The 18,977-nt window shown below is 40.5% G+C and overlaps 1 protein-coding gene and 1 long non-coding RNA gene across 5 annotated transcripts in view; one reads left to right on the forward strand and one right to left on the reverse strand.

The window, feature by feature from the left end:
• Window positions 1-6,626, reverse strand: part of SLC10A7 (solute carrier family 10 member 7) — a 250,997-nt gene extending 244,371 nt beyond the window's left edge. For 3 of the 4 annotated variants that reach the window (XM_060654029.3, XM_060654028.3, XM_060654031.3), the window contains exon 1: window positions 6,322-6,626. In XM_060654029.3, the coding sequence (XP_060510012.1) occupies window positions 6,322-6,421 (100 nt within the window). In that variant the 5' untranslated portion in view covers window positions 6,422-6,626. The remainder of the gene's footprint in view (window positions 1-6,321) is intronic. The other variant, XM_060654032.3, reaches the window with a different exon arrangement.
• Window positions 6,627-6,746: 120 nt separating this feature from the next.
• On the forward strand, window positions 6,747-7,849 carry LOC132692038 (uncharacterized). Its single transcript, XR_009616142.2, has 2 exons — window positions 6,747-6,996; window positions 7,704-7,849. It is a non-coding gene; the product is annotated as an uncharacterized LOC132692038 (long non-coding RNA).
• Window positions 7,850-18,977: the final 11,128 nt, after the last annotated feature.

Genomic DNA, 18,977 nt, shown 5'->3' on the forward strand with positions numbered 1-18,977 from the left:
AGCACAGAAAACTAATACACTCCCTTAAGCAAAATAACAGGACCACATTCATGGCTCTTCCATTCCCTGCAGCCCTCCACCATACCCACAGATACTGCTCAATAAGTAAGACCAAGCTCGGGAAAAATCACCATTCAGTCAACAAATGCTTACTAAGCATCTACTATATTTTAGGCATTTGTAGTATCTCAGTGAACAAAAAGAAACAAAGATCTCCTCAAACATGGCAAGAAATTCTTATATATACGTGGTATTTACACAAATTATTTTGTTGAGATCTGAGAAAAGGGAGCAAAAGGAAGAAGGCAAGAGCAAAAGGCATTACATTTCAGGGCAGTGAAAGTGCTCCAAAACTTAAAAAGAGGTGCATTTTTTATACTTGTGAGTGAATCTGTCTCTGCAGCTCACACTTAGAAATAATATTTCCTCTACAACTGAGGAAGATGATTCAGGAACAGATTTTAAAGTCAAGGAATCCAGCTTGTTTTGGAAGTAAACGTCTTCCACTAATTTTAAATACCTTGTTTGTTCATTTGTTTGTTTGAACTCATTTTTATTTTCCTCCAATTCCCTGCTTTTTATGAGACCCTATTCTTATCAAGTACACCTCTGCCCACAGCGGTACCCCAAAATTTCTATAAAGGATAGGTTAAAATTAGCAATGTGGTTGTAAGGTAGAGCCAGGGAATGTGGCCAAAGATGTATCTCTACAGCAAGCGCATGGCATTTACTTAGATTGCATGTTTCTTTGGGGCAGCTACAGCATCTGCTTTAGTTGGCCAACAATTATATGTTTTAAGAAGCTAACCCTTCCCACATTCCATGCATACATACATAAATACACATGATAACTATGAACTACTTGGCATGATTCCAGGCTTTTAATGTTTTAAAGCTTAGAGATGGGGCACATTGTCTTTTATATTAGATGCACATCTAAATAACTTTAAGCCATGGAAGAACATGGTGAGGACATTTCATGGCTTCCTACAATGTACGTTTTATTTTATTTTTAAAAAAATTTTTTTAATGTTTATTTATTTCTGAGACAGAGAGAGACAGAGCATGAGTGGGGGAGGGACAGAGAGGGAGGGAGACACAGAATCAGAAGCAGGTTCCAGGCTCTGAACTGTCAGCACAGAGCCCGACGCGGGACTTGAACTCACAAACCGTGAGATCATTACCTGAGCCACCCAGGCGCCCCTACAATGTATGTTTTATTTATTTATTTATTTTTTTAACCTTTATTTATTTTTGAGACAGAGAGAGACAGAGCATGAATGGGGGAGGGTCAGAGAGAGGGAGACACAGAATCTGAAACAGGCTCCAGGCTCTGAGCTGGCAGCACAGAGCCCGATGCGGGGCTCGAACTCACGGACTGTGAGATCATGACCTGAGCTGAAATCAGACGCTTAAGTGACTGAGCCACCCAGGCGCCCCTACAATGTATGTTTTAAAAGGGAAGAAGGAATTAATTCTGATTTGGAGAGACCTAAAGCCCCTTTGAGATGTGATCAACTATCAAATTGCCCAAATTGGGAATGGAAACCTAGAAGTCACACAGGGCTGAAATAAACATTTGGTAAATATTTGCACAGAGGTGAGAGTTGAGACTACATATAAAAATGAGATATGAAAAAAAATGAGATTTGGCCCCTCTCCAAGACAATGATTACATCCTCCAAGTCACCAAAATAGATCTGAATAAGACCTGGATCTTCAGGTGGCTATAAAGTTCAAAGTAGAAATACAAGTTTTAACTTTTCCTTTAAATAAAAGAAAAAAAAATGTTGATCAGTAAAAATAGGATAGGAGAGCAAAATCAGGAGAAAAATTACCCAGAAAAACAAGGTAATTTTTGGGCTCCTCAAATCCATGCTTTTAAAGGAGGGGGCGGGGGGTGGGGAGATAAAAGAAAATGATTTGGAATGCTTAAGAATGCAAGGAACTATTACCATTTTATAAAATCTACTCATCACCAAGTAAATTTCATTTATAAACCTATAATCTAAGATATTCATGCTAACACACTTAAGCTTTAACATGTTTCTGCTTATGTTTTTTAATGGAAAAACAAAGCAGTTTCCTTTTAGGATTTATGTCTTATTAATGTCAATAATCTAAATTAAGATGCAAATAGAACTGAGAAACTTACTCTGTACTTCCAAAGAAGTAAACTTTTCTCTTCCCGAGAATGAATAGCACAGTGTTACTCTGGTCAACTCAAAGGTGTGCATAGCTCAGCACTTCCCTATGTTGCACTAGAACAGATTATCAGCACCTCAAAATCTGCACGTTTACATTTACCCTGGCTCTTTATTTTCAACTTTCTTCTACATATTTAAAAATGAAGGGGCACCTGGGTGGCTCAGTCAGTTGAGCATCCAACTTCAGCTCAGGTCATGATCTCACGGGTTGGTGAGTTCAAGCCCCGCATCAGACTCCGTGCTGACAGCTCAGAGCCTGGAGCCTGCTTTGGATTCTGTGTCTCCCTCTCTCTGCCCCGTCCCTGCTCATGCTCTGTCTCTCTCTGTCTCTCAAAGATGAATAAATGTTAAAAAAAATTTAAAAAAATAAAATAAAATAAAATAAAATAAAATAAAATAAAATAAAATAAAAATGAAATGTACCTGAGTAAAAAGAACAGTGAACTAAGAATTAAATTTTCAAGGCTAGTACATGTTATACTTTTTCTCATTTGGAAAGTCATTCAATGTCTCTAATTTTAGGGTTTCCATTACCTATAAGTTTCCTGCAATATACAACTCACCTATTGGCTATACAGATTGTTTTCAAAGGGAGGTCAGAACACAGGTATGATATGTTAAGTGTAGAAATCTTGCATTTACATATAAAGAGTATAGTTGTTAAAGTATTGATCCAGGTAAAGATGAAGCAAACATCTTAAGTTTAAGACTACCAAAACTTTTCCTATTGAAAAGAATATCTAGAAAATCGTTCTACTGAAAATTGTTCAGGGGTGCCTGGGTGGCTTAGTCAGTTAAGCATCCAACTCTTGGTGTCGGCTCAGGTCATGATCTCAGGGCTTCGTGGGTTGGAGCCCTGCACTGGGCTCTGTGCTGACGATGTGGAGCCTGCTTGGGATTCTGTCTCCCTCACTTTAACTCTCTCTCTCTCTCTCTCTCTCTCTCTTGCTGCCCCTCCCTGACTCGTGCTGTCTCTGTCTCAAAACAAATAAACTTTAAAAAAAAACTGTTCAGTCAGTATGAAAGCACTAAAAATCACATCCCTGGGCCACCTGGGTGGCTCAGTCAGTTGAGCTTCTGACTTTGGCTCAGGTCATGATCTCGCAGTTTGTAAGTTCAAGCCCTGCCACGGTCTCTGTGCTGACACCTCAGAGCCTGGAGCCTGCTTCGGATTCTGTGTCTCCTTCTCTCTCTGCCCATCCCCCGCTTGTTCTCTGTCTCTTAAAAATAAATATATAAATGTAAAAAAAAAATTTTTTTAATAAAAATCACATCCCCAAGTGTACACAGCACATAAATGGAACCTTTGACTAAAAATTACAAGTACAAAGAGGCACTTTAGACCATTCCAAAGAGCAAGATGCAATAGAAACATTTTCAGCAACCATTCCTCTCCTTGTGCCTAGATTTTTGTTGTTTTAACTTGTGAAGCGAAAATGTTATTTGGTACTATTTGGAGGTTTATTTTTATTTAAGAGGTTTCACAGGTGGGAAGGTCAATTAAAAGCTCAACAGAATTATCAAGAACTTAGCCTGATAGCCTATATAAGAAATCCCAAGAGGCCTGGGTGGCTCAGTCAGTTGAGTGTCTGCCTCTTGATTTGGCTTCAGGTCATGATCCCAGGATTGTGGAATCTAGCCCCACTTCAGGCTCCCCACTGAACATGGAACCTGCTTAAGATTCTCTCTCTCTCTCCCTTGGCCCCTCTCCCCTGCTCACGCTGTCTCTCTAAAATAAAATTTAAAAAAAGAAAGAAAGAAAGAAATCCTAAGCAATCATTTGTTTTACTTTTTTGGAAAAAGTAACTTTTATACATGGACAGTTATCAAATCATCTGAGTACACTGTTATTTCATATTTGCTGATTCTGCTCTGCGTTTTTAGGCTAAAACTTAAGGCATGGAAAATATCTTTATTGCATAGGACCCTTCTTTACAATAGTTATTCATTTTAAATTATTTTTTGCCAAGAAAATGTGTACGGATTTTGCAACTAGTATGAAATAAAGGGAGAGCCCTGATGTCCAGTGCCTCTTCCTTGAGCACTGACCTCAGGCCTCAGTATCTTCATCAACTGTAAAAGTAGCATGTTAGTTTAAAATACTTAAAGTTTCCTTTTAGTTCTTAACATTCTACTCTTTTTTTTTATGTTTATTTTTTTAATTTTGAAAGAGGAGGGGGGAGGGGGGAGGAGGGAAGGGACAGAGAGAGAGGGAGACAGAATCCCAAGCAGGCCCTGTACCGACAGCTCTCAGCCCAGAGCTCCACACAAGGCTCACCAACTGGTGAGACCATGACCTGAGCCAAAATCAAGAGCGGGACACTCAACCAACTGAGCCACCTAGGCACCCCTTATAATTATTATCTTATAATTAATTAAATAAATGAATTATCCTGGATTAATGGCACAAGTACCGGCAAAAATGGGAAGCATTTCTAAGATACAATAATACACCAAAACTTCAAGAAGCAGAGTCAGAAGGAACAAACAAGATTATAGAATCCATCTTGCACACACCACTTCGAAGAAGCCCTAAGGAAATGATTCCGTGTTCAATAACCCTTCTTCTCACAGCATCCTTGGAATGTAAGATAAAAAGTATTTCACCTAACCTAGCGTCTGCAGATTTAAAACTTGAAGATAATATATCACCTGTAATTACACCTTAAGGATAAGCAAATAATAGATCTAACACCATAAAAAAGAAAGTGTGCTACTGAAGCTAGTTAACTGTGCATTCCAGATCACCACAAAGACACCCTAACTTGAATTCTGCCTATCCAGCTAGTTCCAGGGACAGAGGGTACTCATTTGGCAGAACTTGAAATACCAGCATTCACAAGTTTGCCAAAAGCTCCAGGAGAAGCTAGGTCAAAGATCTTCAGAAGAAGAAACCATGATGAATATCAGTTTTATTCTCAGTTACATATTCTACACATTTTGTACTAAGTTGAATATAGAAAAAAAAATACACAAAAAAGTTTTAATCCTCACAGTCTTTGTTCAAAAAATTCCTTTTAAAATGTTCCCTGAAGCTACTTCTAAATGGAGAAATTGAGGGTGGATGCTTGAATGAACCACTGTTCTAATGAGAGATATTTCACTCCCTTCCATCATGTTTTAACAAAAAGGTACATATAACTGCAAATATCCTTCTGAGCACTTCCTAAAAAATTGTGTGCTCACTTCGGTCCTTATTTGTCCCTGTTGTATGACTGACCGTATTAAAACTGTCAATAAAGGTGAAAGGTGACAAGGTCAAAAAGACAATGAATTGGAGAAATTCAATTAATGTTTATGAAGAAGACATGAGTGTGTAAGGGTGAAACCGCAGGGAGGAAAATAAAAGACTAATGATATTTCCACCAATGCCTACCTCCACATTACACGGCTCCTACTATTCAGAGATCTGAGTATGATTTTAGCCTGCCTACACTTCCTTGCCAAAATACACACTGCACATAGTCTAACACTGCCTGTATCTGTTAGAGTACTAGCAACTGAGTCCGGGCAGCACACGGAAGTAGTGTCCTGTAAGGAAAAAGTGCAACGTGTCAGTCGGCTTGGGAGTTTCTGGAGCGGTGGCAATTGCAGCAAATCATCATTCTGCAACATGTGGGCTACGAAGTCTGAGTCGGAGAATGAAGGGGTGTCCCTTTTTCTTTCCCCACCCCCCCCCCCACCTTTTTTTTTTTTTTTAAACACGGGGCCGGTAAGGAGGAGGGATCCGGAAATAGACAAGGTAATGGTGGCCACTCCAAGATAGATAAGGAACTCCTGGCAACCTAGCGTCCCTTGGGATAGGATGCTACTATGAAGGCAAGAGGAGTTAAGTTTCATTCTCAGTAACCTCACTCCCTAACACTAAGGATACTCATAGATTGTTCGCGGAAAAGGTAACCTGCGTTCAAATTCATTTGCCCCATTCCTAGCTACAGTCTCCAAGGCTGACAAATTAAAACAGCAGCAGAATGGGCCAAAGGACACCCTGAGCTGGTCAGTGCCCTTGAGAGAAGCAGACACTTCCCAATTACGGTTTCCCCTCCTTTCCAAGACTCGAAAATTAGTTCTGAAGTGAGAATCGCGATGGAGCGTTCAGAGGTGCAGCACTTACCCCCATTCACCCCTATGGACGGCTCCAGTTTAGCTCCGGCGATCGCCAGCACTATTCCAATCATGAACCATTCTTTCCTCATTCTCTCCAGCAGCCTCATGTTTGTTAGGGTGGGTGGGTTTTGTTTATTTGTTTGGCTTTTTTTCTTTTTAAGCTACGATCGCTTAATCCCCGAGGCGTCTCCACACTTTCCACGGTCCCTCCAGACATGCAGCAGAGCAAGTCAAATTGCCACTTGTAAACTAAAGACCTGGGGGTTGCTCCGGCGGCTTTGAGGAGGGCTGGGAGTAGTAGTATCCAGTGACAGGAAAGTCTCACTGAGCGCCGCCATCACTACCACGCGCCTCATAATAGACGCGCATATTACCACGGCAACTCTGGCCGACGCTCCCAAGTGCAAATGCTCTCAAGCGAACACTTGGGCCAGGTCGGCCAGCGTAGGCGATCGTATAAGGGAAGCTGGCTGCCCGGTAGGTCTGACAGACTCGCTTAACTCCAGGACCTGCAGAACCTCAGGAATGACTGCTACAGGGAGAGACGTTAGGCTTCACAACCACTTAGCCTTATCGAGCGTCTCGCTCCGACAAGCCTTTAGGCACAGCTTCCCACTCTCCTGGAACACATCCACGGAGAAACTTCCTTTTGCTTTGCCATGAGCCTGCGGGAAGGGCTAGCGTGAGTTCTCATTCAGCAGCTGCGGCGGCGGAGTGCGGGGTGGTTTTTTTGGGGTGCGCTTCTTCGGGGCATTACGGCTCTTCCCCGACGCCGCGTTGACGTGTGCGCCGGGGGAAGGGGAGGCCACTCTGAGTCTTCAGGTTCTTGGCTGGAGCTCCGGGAGTTAGAGGCGCTCCGAGCTCTGGTCGGAAACGCGGCTCCTTCTTTAGGAGAGCTTTAGCCCAGAGGACAGGTTGAAAATTGGGCGCGTCGAGCCGACGCCCAAGTCTGCAGGACCCCTTCCTTCCAGCATCCGCGACATCCCTGGAGGGCGGGCGGGACCCACCAGGCCAGTCGCCAGTGGGACGCTCGGCCCGAGCCCCGTCGCCCACACCGCCCCCCCCCCCCCACCCCCGTAGCGGAGAGGGAGGTCTGCAAGGTTCGTCCCCTCACGGGCGCTGGGGACCAGATCTTCCTTGGGGGGCACTGGTGAGTGCTCAAGCTCCCTCCCTGCGAAGCTAAGAGGGAAAGTGAGGTCTGAGCAAGGGAGTCTGGAGGGTGCGCGAGTGCAGGGGCTTGCTTGACTCTCAGGGCTTGCCCACCCAAACAGCAGGACACGCGTGGGAAAGGGATCAAAGGCCTCAAGGCAAGAATGGTGAGGAGCCGAATTGAGGGGAGCTCCTGACCTTTTCCATTGGCCCTCGTGCTGTATTCTCTGCTTCCCCCAGTTTCTCCCTTGAGGTGTGTTCTGGCAACCAGTGACATTGATCGTTTCATGGATGGACTTTTCCTTCTAGACCCAGCAGGAGCTTCTGCTGCTCCCCAACATGCACCTAAATAAATGACCAAATAAAATACTATCTAACATTTCGAAGTAGTGTGGTGTCTGATGCTTACTTAAATGGGTAACTACAGAACCTCAGGTTTGGAAGAGACTTCTAGGATTGTTCAGTGATGCCGGACTTTGATTCTGAATTTATTCAGAGATTGAAAGAGACTCATTTTGTAATTTCATCTACTTGTTTAGCTCTAACTGATGACATGACTTGCTATCCAAAAACGAAGCCAGTTTTCGCAGTTATGCTACCAGTTGTAGGTTACACAGTGTGGAGTGTCATCTAATTATACATCAGGCAGAATGGCAAGAAGTGAAACTCAAGATAAAAAGAACTTAATAGGGAGACACAGATGACATTAAACAACTTAACTTGAAAACAGAAAAAGAAAGCACATGAGATGTGATAAAATCTGATGCTCATTATCAGGCAGTCACCAGATAAGTGGAGATGAAAGATAGTTTACAACACAATTATTTGCTTAGAGTAATTTACTAGGTTAAAGAGTCCTGCCTATATTTCAGTCATTGAAGGTATGATCTTGTATTTAAAAAAAATCATTAAGCATTATGCTTACAGAAAATTAGGCCAGTTTAATTTTATCACTGTTTGCAAGTCCTTATTTACTAAGAATTCCTTGATCTGTTTAAAGCAGAATCTAACTCATAGAAGGGTTTTTTGTTTTGTTTTTAATGGTACTTCAAGGAAAACAGCGTGCTGTGATTTCTGTTCTGTTAGTGTAAGGCCTATATTAGTTTCCCAGGGTAACTGTAACAAATACCTAAAACTGGCTGCCTTAAAATAACAAATCTATTCTCTCAGAACTCTAGAAACCAGAAGTCCAAAATCAAAGGTGTTGGCAAAGCCATACTTCCTCTGGACGCTCTGGAGAGAGAATCCTTCCTTGCCTCCTTCAGCTTTGGTGATCGTTGGCATAAATTCCTTCCTTATGACCACATCCCTCCAATCTCTGCGTCTCATCTTCACATCATATTCTCCTCTGTGTGTCTGGCTACTGGCTATATCATTCCAGTCTCTGCATCTGTCTTCATATCGCCTCCTCTCTCCTGTCTGTCCTATGTTTCCTCTTCTGTGTGCTTCTTATAAAGGCAGTTGTCATTGGGTTTAAGGCCCACCCAGGTAACAATCCAGAACGATCTCATTTTGAGATCCTTAATTATCCCTTCAAATATCCTTTTCCCAAATTAGGTGACTGTACTCTGTCAAATATTGTCCCCTGCAATGTCCACCTGGAACCTCCGAATGTGATCCTATTTGAAATTGGGTCTTACAGATATGATTGGTTAAGATGAGATCATACTGGTTTAAGATGGGTCCCAAATCCAGTGACTGATGTCCTTTTAAGAAGGTCATGTGGTGACACACAAAGAAGATATGAAGAAGAAAAACTTATTGAAGATGGAAGCAGAGATCAGAGGGATGTGTCCACAAGCTAAGGAGTGCCAAGGATTCTGCCTTGGAAACAACCACCAGAAGCTAGGAGAGACTCGTAGAACGGATTGTCTCTCAGAGCTCCCAGAAGAAACCAAGCCTGCCCGCACCTTGATTTCAGACTCCTGGCCTCCTGAACTGTGGAAGAATACATTTCTCTTGTGGTACTTTCTTGTGGCAACCCTAGGAAACTAATAATGGAATCATTCACAGGTTCCAGGGATTTGATGTGGTCCTATCTGGTCTGCCCACCATTCAACCCCCCACAAGGCCCTTCTTGCTCTGTCTTCCATTACTGTTTCTTCAATAATTACATCACTCTTTGCTCTCCTTCATTTTTTCCCTGTCATTTTTTCCTTTCCAATGTCTCTTCACTTCAGTTTTTTCTCTTTATTACCTGGGCCACTTCACCTGATATCATCCCAACAAAAATGTACATGTGAAAGGAAGCTTCTCTAAAAGACACACGATAAATGCTCTTTGTTCGATAAATATTATATTTGTTTATTGAACAAATATTTAATGGCCCCCACTATGAGTCATCATGTGTGAGTGTTGTGCATTCAGTTATGAGCAAAAATGACAACACCTGCCCTCAGAAGTTTATAATCTAATAGAGGAGACAGATGTAAACAAATATATCATTACAAATTGCTAACAGGAAGGAACAGGATGTTGTGAATCATCTAGATTGGGGAAGGCCTCCTGAGATCAGAAGGATGAGCCGGCAGGTGGGAGAAAGCTATTGCTCAGCAAGAAAGAGCTTGACACCATGGAATTCAAAGACCAGGATAGCTAGGTGAGTCAGTGAGGGGTGAATGATGTGGGAAGGGTAGAGAGAACTGGCCAGGGTTCAGATCGTGTGTGACCTCTCATGTCATAGTCAAGGATTCAGATTTTATTAAATACTATAGGAAGCCACTGTAGGATTTTAGCCTGGCTAGTGATGATATGCACAGTCTGCTGGAAAGTTTCCTTTAGAAGCAGGCTGTCTACAAATGGTTCAGGAACAAGTGACTAAGTGGATGGAGCTGGGAAAGGCAATTAGTATAAAAACTTTTGAACAGAAAGAATAAAAAACAAATGACCAGTCACCTCTAGGGAAATGGCAAAGCAGTCTAAAATGACTCCCAGGATGTCTGTCAGATAGATACCAGTGCCATTCACTCAGCCATGGAATCTTTACAAAGTAGATTCGGGGAGGAGATTGTAAATTTAGTTCACATCTTGTGTGCAAGGCCACTGAGGCATATAAAGAGATGCCGGCAGGCAACTAAAATGAAGGTTTTTTTTTTTTTTTTTAAGTTTATTTATTTCGAGAGAGAGGGAGCATGAGTGCATGAGCAGGGGAGGGACAGAGAGAGAAAGAGAGAGAATCCCTAAAAGGCTTCCCTCTGTCGGCACGGAGCCCAGTGAGGGGCTCGATCTCATGAACCGTGAGATCATGACTGAGCTGAAATCAAGAGCCCAGCACTTAACATACTGAGCTACCCAAGTGCACCCCCCCCTTTTTAAAAGTTTATTTATTTTGAGAGGGGGGGGATGGGCACAGTAAAATGAAGGTTTGAGCTCATGAAAACAGAGTTGCTATAGTTCCTGGAATCTTCAACAATAGCTTATGGAAACCATAGGCATTAATGGAGCAAATATTTACTTTTAAACTTTGCTACCTACATTGGTTACTCAGTCTCTTTGAACACAGTTTGCTTACTTATATTTATGAATGTTTACTATGTGCCAAGAACATGAGTATACCTTATGATCACTCTCATGGACTTTGTGTTTAATAAAATGGTGATAGGAATTCTAGCTCATCAGGCTGTTGAAAAGATTCAGTGGGGGTGCCTGGGTGACTCAGTCAGTTAAGCCTCCGACTTTGGCTCAGGTCATAATCTCACTGTTAGTGGGTTCAAGCCACACATCAGGCTCTGTATTGACAGCTCAGAGCCTGGAGCCTTCTTTGGATTCTGCCTCTCTCTCTCTCTCTCTCTCTCTCTCTCTCTGCCCCTCCCCCACTCATGTTGTCTCTCTCTCTCTCTCTCTCTCTCTCTCTCTCTCTCTCTCCCCCTCAAAAATAAGTAAACATTTAAAGAACTTAAAAAATTTTTTTTAATTTAAAAAAGTAAAAAGAATCACAATAAAAGAAGACAAGTCAACTACCACCCTACAGAGATCTCACCTTCTTTTCAGACATATGGCCCTGCTCTGCTCAAAGATCTTTAACGGCTTCATATACCCTATAGAATAAAATTCACATTCCTTAGTCTAACATACACAATCTACATATCCAATAGGTCAGAGTGGAAGACTTAAACAAAGGAGGTTTGTTTTCTCACAGTTCTGGAGTCTGGAAGTTCAAGATCAAGGTGCTGACAGTATTGGTTTCACTCTTCTTGGCGTGCAGAGGGCTGCTGTCTTCACACAGTCTCCTCACACAGTCTTTTCTCTGGGCATCCACATATCCCTGGTGTTTTTCCTCTTCTTATAAGGACACTAGTCATGTAGGATTAGAACTCCACCCTAATGGTCTCATTTTAACTTAATCACTCTTGAAAGACCTTAACTCCAAAGAGGTTACATTCCCAGGTCCTGGAGGTGAGAATTCAACATATGATTTTTGGGAGGACATAATTCAGCCTATAATAGTTGACTTCTAGAATATGACAGAAGTGAACATGGCACTTCTAAGATAGATTTCAAAAACAAACAAACGAACAAAAGAACTGTGGCTTCTCTCTGGAATATTCTCTTCAGGTTGTTTCTTTGGGGAGGGAATCCAACTGCCATGAGGCCCAGTGGCAAGGAGGTGATCTCTCCCTCCTATAGCCAGCTAGAGCCTAAGGCTTAGAAGTGGATCCCTCAGTGGAGTCTCAAGATGGCTGCCAGCCAGGTCTCCACCTCAGCCAGTGGCACCCAGCTAAGCCATGCCCAGATTTATGACTCATAAAAACTGTGAGATAAATCATATTGTTTTAAGATGGGAAACTTTGGGGGTGGCTCATTACACAGTAATAGATACCTAATACCTAAGGCAAAAGCCCTGTATGCTACAGGGAGCATACACAACTCAGTCAAAAAGTTTTGCTGTGCTGTCGAGCACAGGAATTACCTGGGAACTGTAGAGAGATGTGGATCAAAGAGGAGTCTCTTCTTTTGAAGATGAGTGATATTGGAGCATTTCCATTTGCTGATAAAATGATCCATTAGAATGGGAGACCTTGATAATGAAGAAGAAATAGGGGCTATGATCGGCAGAATAATGACCTCAGCCAAAGATGTCTACTTCCTAACCTCTGGAACCAGCGAATATGTTACCTTACATGGCAAAAAGGGACTCTAGATGTAATTAGGGTAAGAACCCTAAGACCGGAAGAATATTCTGGATTATCCAGGTAGGCCCAATGCAATCATAAGGTGTCTTTAAAAGACAGAAGAGGGCTGTATGTGTCAGAGAAGGAGATGTGAGATGGAAGGAGACTTTAAAGTGATGGGATGACTAGAAGGGGTGCCTGAGCCAAGAAATGCAGGCAGCCTCTGGCAGCTGGAGAAGGTAGGAAAATAGCCCCCAGACCCCACCAGCCTCCAGAAGTCGAGCAGCTCTCCTAACAGGTTAGCTTTAGCCCAATAAAACCTATTTCAGATTTCTGACCTCTAAAACTATAAGATAATAAATTTGTGTGGCTTTAACTTGTTAAATTTATGGTAATTAGTTACAGCAGCAATAGCAAATTCATTCATACAGTGGCTAACTTGAGTACTTGAGAAGGTAAATATTGACCCTTTCAATAAAGATGAGAGGGAGGATAGAATCTTTTTGTCCTCAAGTAGTGGAGTCCTAGAGGAATTTAGAACACAGGAAAAGCCTTATCCCCACATCATATTAACCTGGGACATGACCATTTGTCCTTTAAAAAGATTGTTTCCATATTATAGGTTAATATTTCTTTAAGAGATACATAAAGCAGTGTATAAAGACAGATCCAAAAGAAGAGATATTGCATTGACTAGGTGCATATTCTGATTATCTATGGCTGTGTAACAAACCGACCCAAAACAGAGTCTTAAAACATGAACCAGCTACTTCTGTCTCTTTTAAGAGTATAGCTAGCTTTCCAGTTATCCACACTCCAACCACAGTGTTACCCTTGACTTCCTCCTTTCATAGTATATAATCAGTCACTCACCAAGATTAGTTTGGTTTTTTTTTTCTTCAAAATTGTACTTACTTGTGTCCAGCCCTTCCTATTTGTTATATTACTAACTCTAGTCCAATTTTTCATTTCCTTTTACCTTGACCATTGCAATTGCCTCTATGGAACTGATCACTCCACTCTGTAACTCTAATAATACCACTTCTCTGCTCAGATAATATTTAATATCTTCCTACATGGCACCTGGAACACAAGAGATTTTGTGTTCATGACAGCCCCCCTGAATGTGGTTAGCACCGGGATGCTGACAGAGTCAGATTTCTGAGCCTATAAAGCTAAGAAATAGCCCCTTAATCATACTAGCTTCTTAGTGGCCAGCAAGGTTGTCTTCTTCTGGTATCTCTTGAATGGTAGCTTGCCATTTAGACTACAGTAAGTATTATTTTCCTCATATTACAGATGTGAAAATGAAGAAAGATGAGCTATGCTTTCCCCATGACCAATAAGTGGCAGATTCAGGCTTCAAACTTAGGTAAGCTTGACCTCAGAACTTCAGGCAGTGGGCCTTAGTGATTAAGAATATATCTCCAAGCATCCAACAGCCCAAGTTAAAATTCTGACTCTATTACTTACTGCTATTCCCATGTGACTCTCGGAAAGTCACTTGACATTCCTTAGCCTCAGTTTCCACATCTAAAAATGGGGGTAATTGTAGTACCTACCTTAATGGCTGTTATAATCATGAGTAAACATATCAGAAATATAACCAATGTAAAAAATATTGTGGTAGTGTTTCCTTTATATCTTGACCCACATCAAATTGTACAACTTCTATGAAAGCTTTTCCTGCTCTCTTGAGCCAGAAATAATGTTTCCCTCTTGTGTGTTCCCTCCCTTCTTGCAGTTATTAGTTATTTATTAAAGGTATTTGTGTATATACTTTCCTATACCATATTAGAAGCTTCTCAAGAATAAGGATTATAGTTTTTTCATATTACTGTCATCCACACCAGCTAACATCAGACCATGAGATGTATTAATATGTGATATATTTGTTGACTTGAATAGTTTGTGTAGAACCTGAGGGTATAATGTAGAGAGAAAAAAGCAGGATTCACTTTTTTGTTATTATTATACCATAGATCAAAAGTTAAAATTTTCCTGGGTTAATTTTTTTGTTTCAGTTCCATGTCACCCTGTCAATTCACTTGTTAGATAGCATATATTCTGAGTGTTTACTGTGTTGACACGGCCCAACCACATATTTTGGGTTACGCGCGCATGAGTGTCCAGTGTAGACATGGCATAAATGTCTCCCATGATAAGTATGGGCTAAGTAGCAAGGTGTATACCAGACAAATGAGACCCTGAACCTAATGAATATCTAATAACATGAATTGAGTGACAGATGAAAAGCAAATGAAAAGGTTAAAATTTAGCTTCTATTAATTCTTTAGGTTCATAATCAAACAACTAGTTCCTCCCATATGCTTCAGCTTGGCTATCTATACTGTCATACTTCACCCAAATCTTACCAATCTTTTCATGTCTTTATGATGCTTTTAATTCAACTAGCTCTCACACTCTCCACCAAGAACTCCTCAAGTGTTGGGGCACCTGTCTGCCTCAGTTGGTGAAGCATGCAACTCTTGATCTCAGGGTTGCAAGGTCAAGCCCCACATTGAGTGTAGAGATTACTTAAAAATAAAACATCAAAAAAAAAAAAAAAGAACTCAAGTCTTAACATAGACTTATAAGCAAATTGGAAATGTAGAACTCCATTCAAACAAGTTAAATAAAAAGCCCCCTGGAGATGTGTAGAAACATAATTTAGATGGGAGTGTTTGGTTCAATAGTCAGTGCATGTATTTCATTTATCACTAGTGGATAATTTGTGAAAACTACAATGGCATGATGACATTATTTTATATTTTTCTTTTGAGAAGTTAAATAAGTTGTATGTTTGCTTCTTTAATTATTTGAAGTAATTATAATTTAAATGAAAAGATCCATAAGGGCATAATTCTTGACATGTGATGTAATCTTCAAACCAATATATATTTAAGAGCAATTGTTTTGATTGGAGAATGCTTTTATGCTAGTGAATATTTTTAGCCCCAAAATGTTACCATGAACAGAAATGCTGAGTTATTTTCCTGTATTCTAAATATAGCAAAGATGAAGATATATAGTGCCCTCGCCAATTACAATAGAATACTACCAATACATGCTTAATTTGAAAACATATTGTAGCCAGCTAGCTAATTTTCAAAATAAATATCTGGTAATCAGCTTCTCTGACTGTTGCTAAAATGCTTTACGGAGATAGAGTACTATTTTATTCTTTGATAAAGAACAACTCACAGGCTAATATTAAACAGTTATGAAAATTCCAACTCAAATATAGGAGGTCATGTTTTACATTAGAGTAGGAGTATAACCACTTCTCCTTTCTCTGCACAAGAATTTAGGCACTTAGCTTCTATTGTATTTGTGTTAATGAGAGTTATGCATGTAGATTCCCTCAATTCGAATGCCATTATGCCTTCTTCACATTGATAGCAACTGGGTTTGTCAGCATGGAAGATGTAATGCTACTTTCTTTCCTTAACCCATAGTGTGTGAATGTGTCTCTTTGCAGAAGACCTTATGCTCCCGCGGTTTGTGGAAACTCTCCATCTAATAGTTTCTCAGTCTCTTAAGTGGAAATCTGTCTCAGGAAATTAAGGACAAAGAGGAGAGTAGACAGCAGTGGATGATAAGCTATTGGGAAGCACAGTAAATAATGGAGGGAAATGCAGCCCGAAAGAGAGGGATCATTTAAGGCTATTAGATGACAAATCCACTTCAATGCAGTTATTATACCTGTAAATATAGAAAAATGATAATGTTGACAACTCTTCATCACACAATCTGTGTCATTAATAAATGATGAAGGATAGAAAGAGTCAAAGAAATAAAGCCAACACTGTGCATAACAATATCACAGAAGCACTTGGAAAAACTAGCTAAGCTAAAAACAAAGACATAACTTGGCATCATTAATGAAGAAAGACTGAGATAAGAAGAAAAAATGCAGAAGCATGTGTGTGTAGAAACTAGCATGAATAATATAGGTTCTGTTGCTTAAAATAAATATATAATTTTACCTTGCAATCATCAGAAAAAAATGATGTATGATAATTACCTGAGTATTTTATTTAATGTTGGCTTCTAGGGAAAAGAGCACCTGCATTCCTCTAGGACAGGTCAAAGATCATTCTTAGAGTAGCTCTCCACTTCCTACTCCTGAGAGAAATGCCAAACATATTAAACTTCTCCAGAGGGCATTTTTATCTCCTCCTAGAAAATTATATATAGCTATGTCTCTGATTGTCCTGTAAGATTGGGCATTCACTGGAGTAGTAAGTCCAATATAAGAACACAGATTTAAAAGAAACTTGAAAAGCCTTATGTCTCTGTGATTTTGAGACCTGTGTACATTCTGCTAGGTTCTTGATGCTCCCAAAGGCTGCATGTTTCAAAGAATGGATTGGGTTGGCTGATGCAAGGGCTGTGTAGTCAGAATGGGTGGTAGGGATTGCTGGCCCATCTCCCCTTGTTCATTTTCTCCTTTTTTCTTTGTGGTAGAACTCCTCATTCTAGCTAGGCACATACTGCCAAAGAAAGATTGCAGTTTCCTTGACAACTGGTAAATGGGCATATGAACAAGTTCTGGCAATGGAGTGGAATTAGAAGGGCTTTCTAATTCCTAGATTTCTAGGAAGAACGTCAAAGGAAAGGGATGTTCACCTCTTTGTAGATTTCTCTTCTTGCTAGCTATATGCAGATATATGCAGATATAGAGGTTTAAATTCCAGCATCTTTCACTAATACTGGCAGAGCACAAAGGGGGAGCATCTTGGAGCTGCCCTCCTTGCTCTGCCTACCCCCAGATTGCATGTCTATAAGAGAAAGACAAACTCTAGCTTACTTATCACTATTATTTTGAGTTTTCTATTATTTATAGCCAAGCCTAATCTTCATTAATGTGTTAATAAGCAATTCTGAAAACTAGAAGTAGTGATCTCTTGATCTAAAGAGTAATCAAAAACTGAATTGCTAATGCTGAGTAATGCCCAACTGTTGCTTCCCACTCATAAAATTTTTTGAACTTACACATAGTAGGAACTGAATCATTGGTGAGAGATTGGTTATTTTGTGGGTTTTTTTGTTTTAATTTTTTATATCATTTATTGTGAAATTATCAATGTCAAATAAAACATTGATCTTCATCATTTGTTTCTATTCATCTCTCTTCTTCATCAATTCTTCATTTTCCCTTACAAATTGTTGCATGCTACTCTTGACTCAATGAAAACATTCTAAACACTACAGCTAAAAACCTGAACATTCATCTATAGCTACCTACATGCTCATTACATGCAGCTGTAAGAGGTTTTTTCTAGAGGTTTTTTCTCAGCTAACCTCTATCACGAGTTCTTGGAAAACATGCGTCACAACGATCTTGGTACATCTTCAAACTTCATAGGCTTTGCATTACCTCAAAGGCCCCACCGCTGCCTGGCCAGCTGGCTAACAGGGCTTCATGTACTTTCCTCCCTTGACAGCCTTGAAGAAAAGTGATTTATTAGTAAACAGAAAACAAAGACTGGATTTTGCTGTTGTGATTGGCCTGCTTGTCTTGGTAAATTCGATTTGTGGACATTGGGAGAAAGAAGAAGTCTAGCCTAGAGGCCAGAGCTGTATCTGAAGACACCTTAGAGCCACACCAGCCAGACTATTCTAGAAATATTTTTTTAATGTTTATTTATTTTTGAAAGAGAAAGAGAGAGAGAGAAAGCTGGGGAGAGGAGGGCAGAGAGAGGGGGGGAGACACAGAATCTGAAGCAGGCTCCAGGCTCTGAGCTGTCAGCACAGAGCCTGACACAGGGCTTGAACTCACAAACTGTGAGATCATGACCTGAGCCGAAGTCAGATGCTTAATGGGCTGAGCGCCCCAATATTATTTTTTAATAAATTGCATCTCTTAGTATCAGTGGCTCATGAGTTTTATGTGCCCCTGGGTACAAGGATTGAAACTCTTGAACAATAAGGAAGGAAACAAGTGCCATTACCCTTTTCCAAGGGAAGTGGAATTTTCTTCTTCTATTTCAGGGGCTGTTGTAATTGTGTTTCCCTGGAAAGAAAGAGTTGAATAACCAGACCAATGGCCTTTCCTTATCTGTACAGCTTATCAAAGCAGAGCTCTTAAGTTCACATCTCCAAATTGCATGCCTAGTATTTGTACTCTACCAGCAGTGGGCAATACACAAAAGCCCTTGTTTTTGCAAGCAAATAAAAACAAATTCTGTTTTTGTAAATAGTTACATTGAAACTTAGAGCTGTGCCCAATTTTTTAGTATTGTATATCGCTCTTTTACTACAATAGTAGAGTTGAATACTTGCAAAGTGATTTTATCTCCCAGTGAGCCAGAAATATTTATTATCTGGCCCATTACAAAGGTTTGCCTCTATAAAAGAAGTTTGCCTCCCCATCCCTAAACTATGAAACCTCAAATAG

The sequence above is a fragment of the Panthera onca genome, chromosome B1, assembly GCF_046562875.1.
Source record: "Panthera onca isolate mPanOnc1 chromosome B1, mPanOnc1 haplotype 2, whole genome shotgun sequence".
NCBI lineage: Eukaryota > Metazoa > Chordata > Mammalia > Carnivora > Felidae > Panthera > Panthera onca.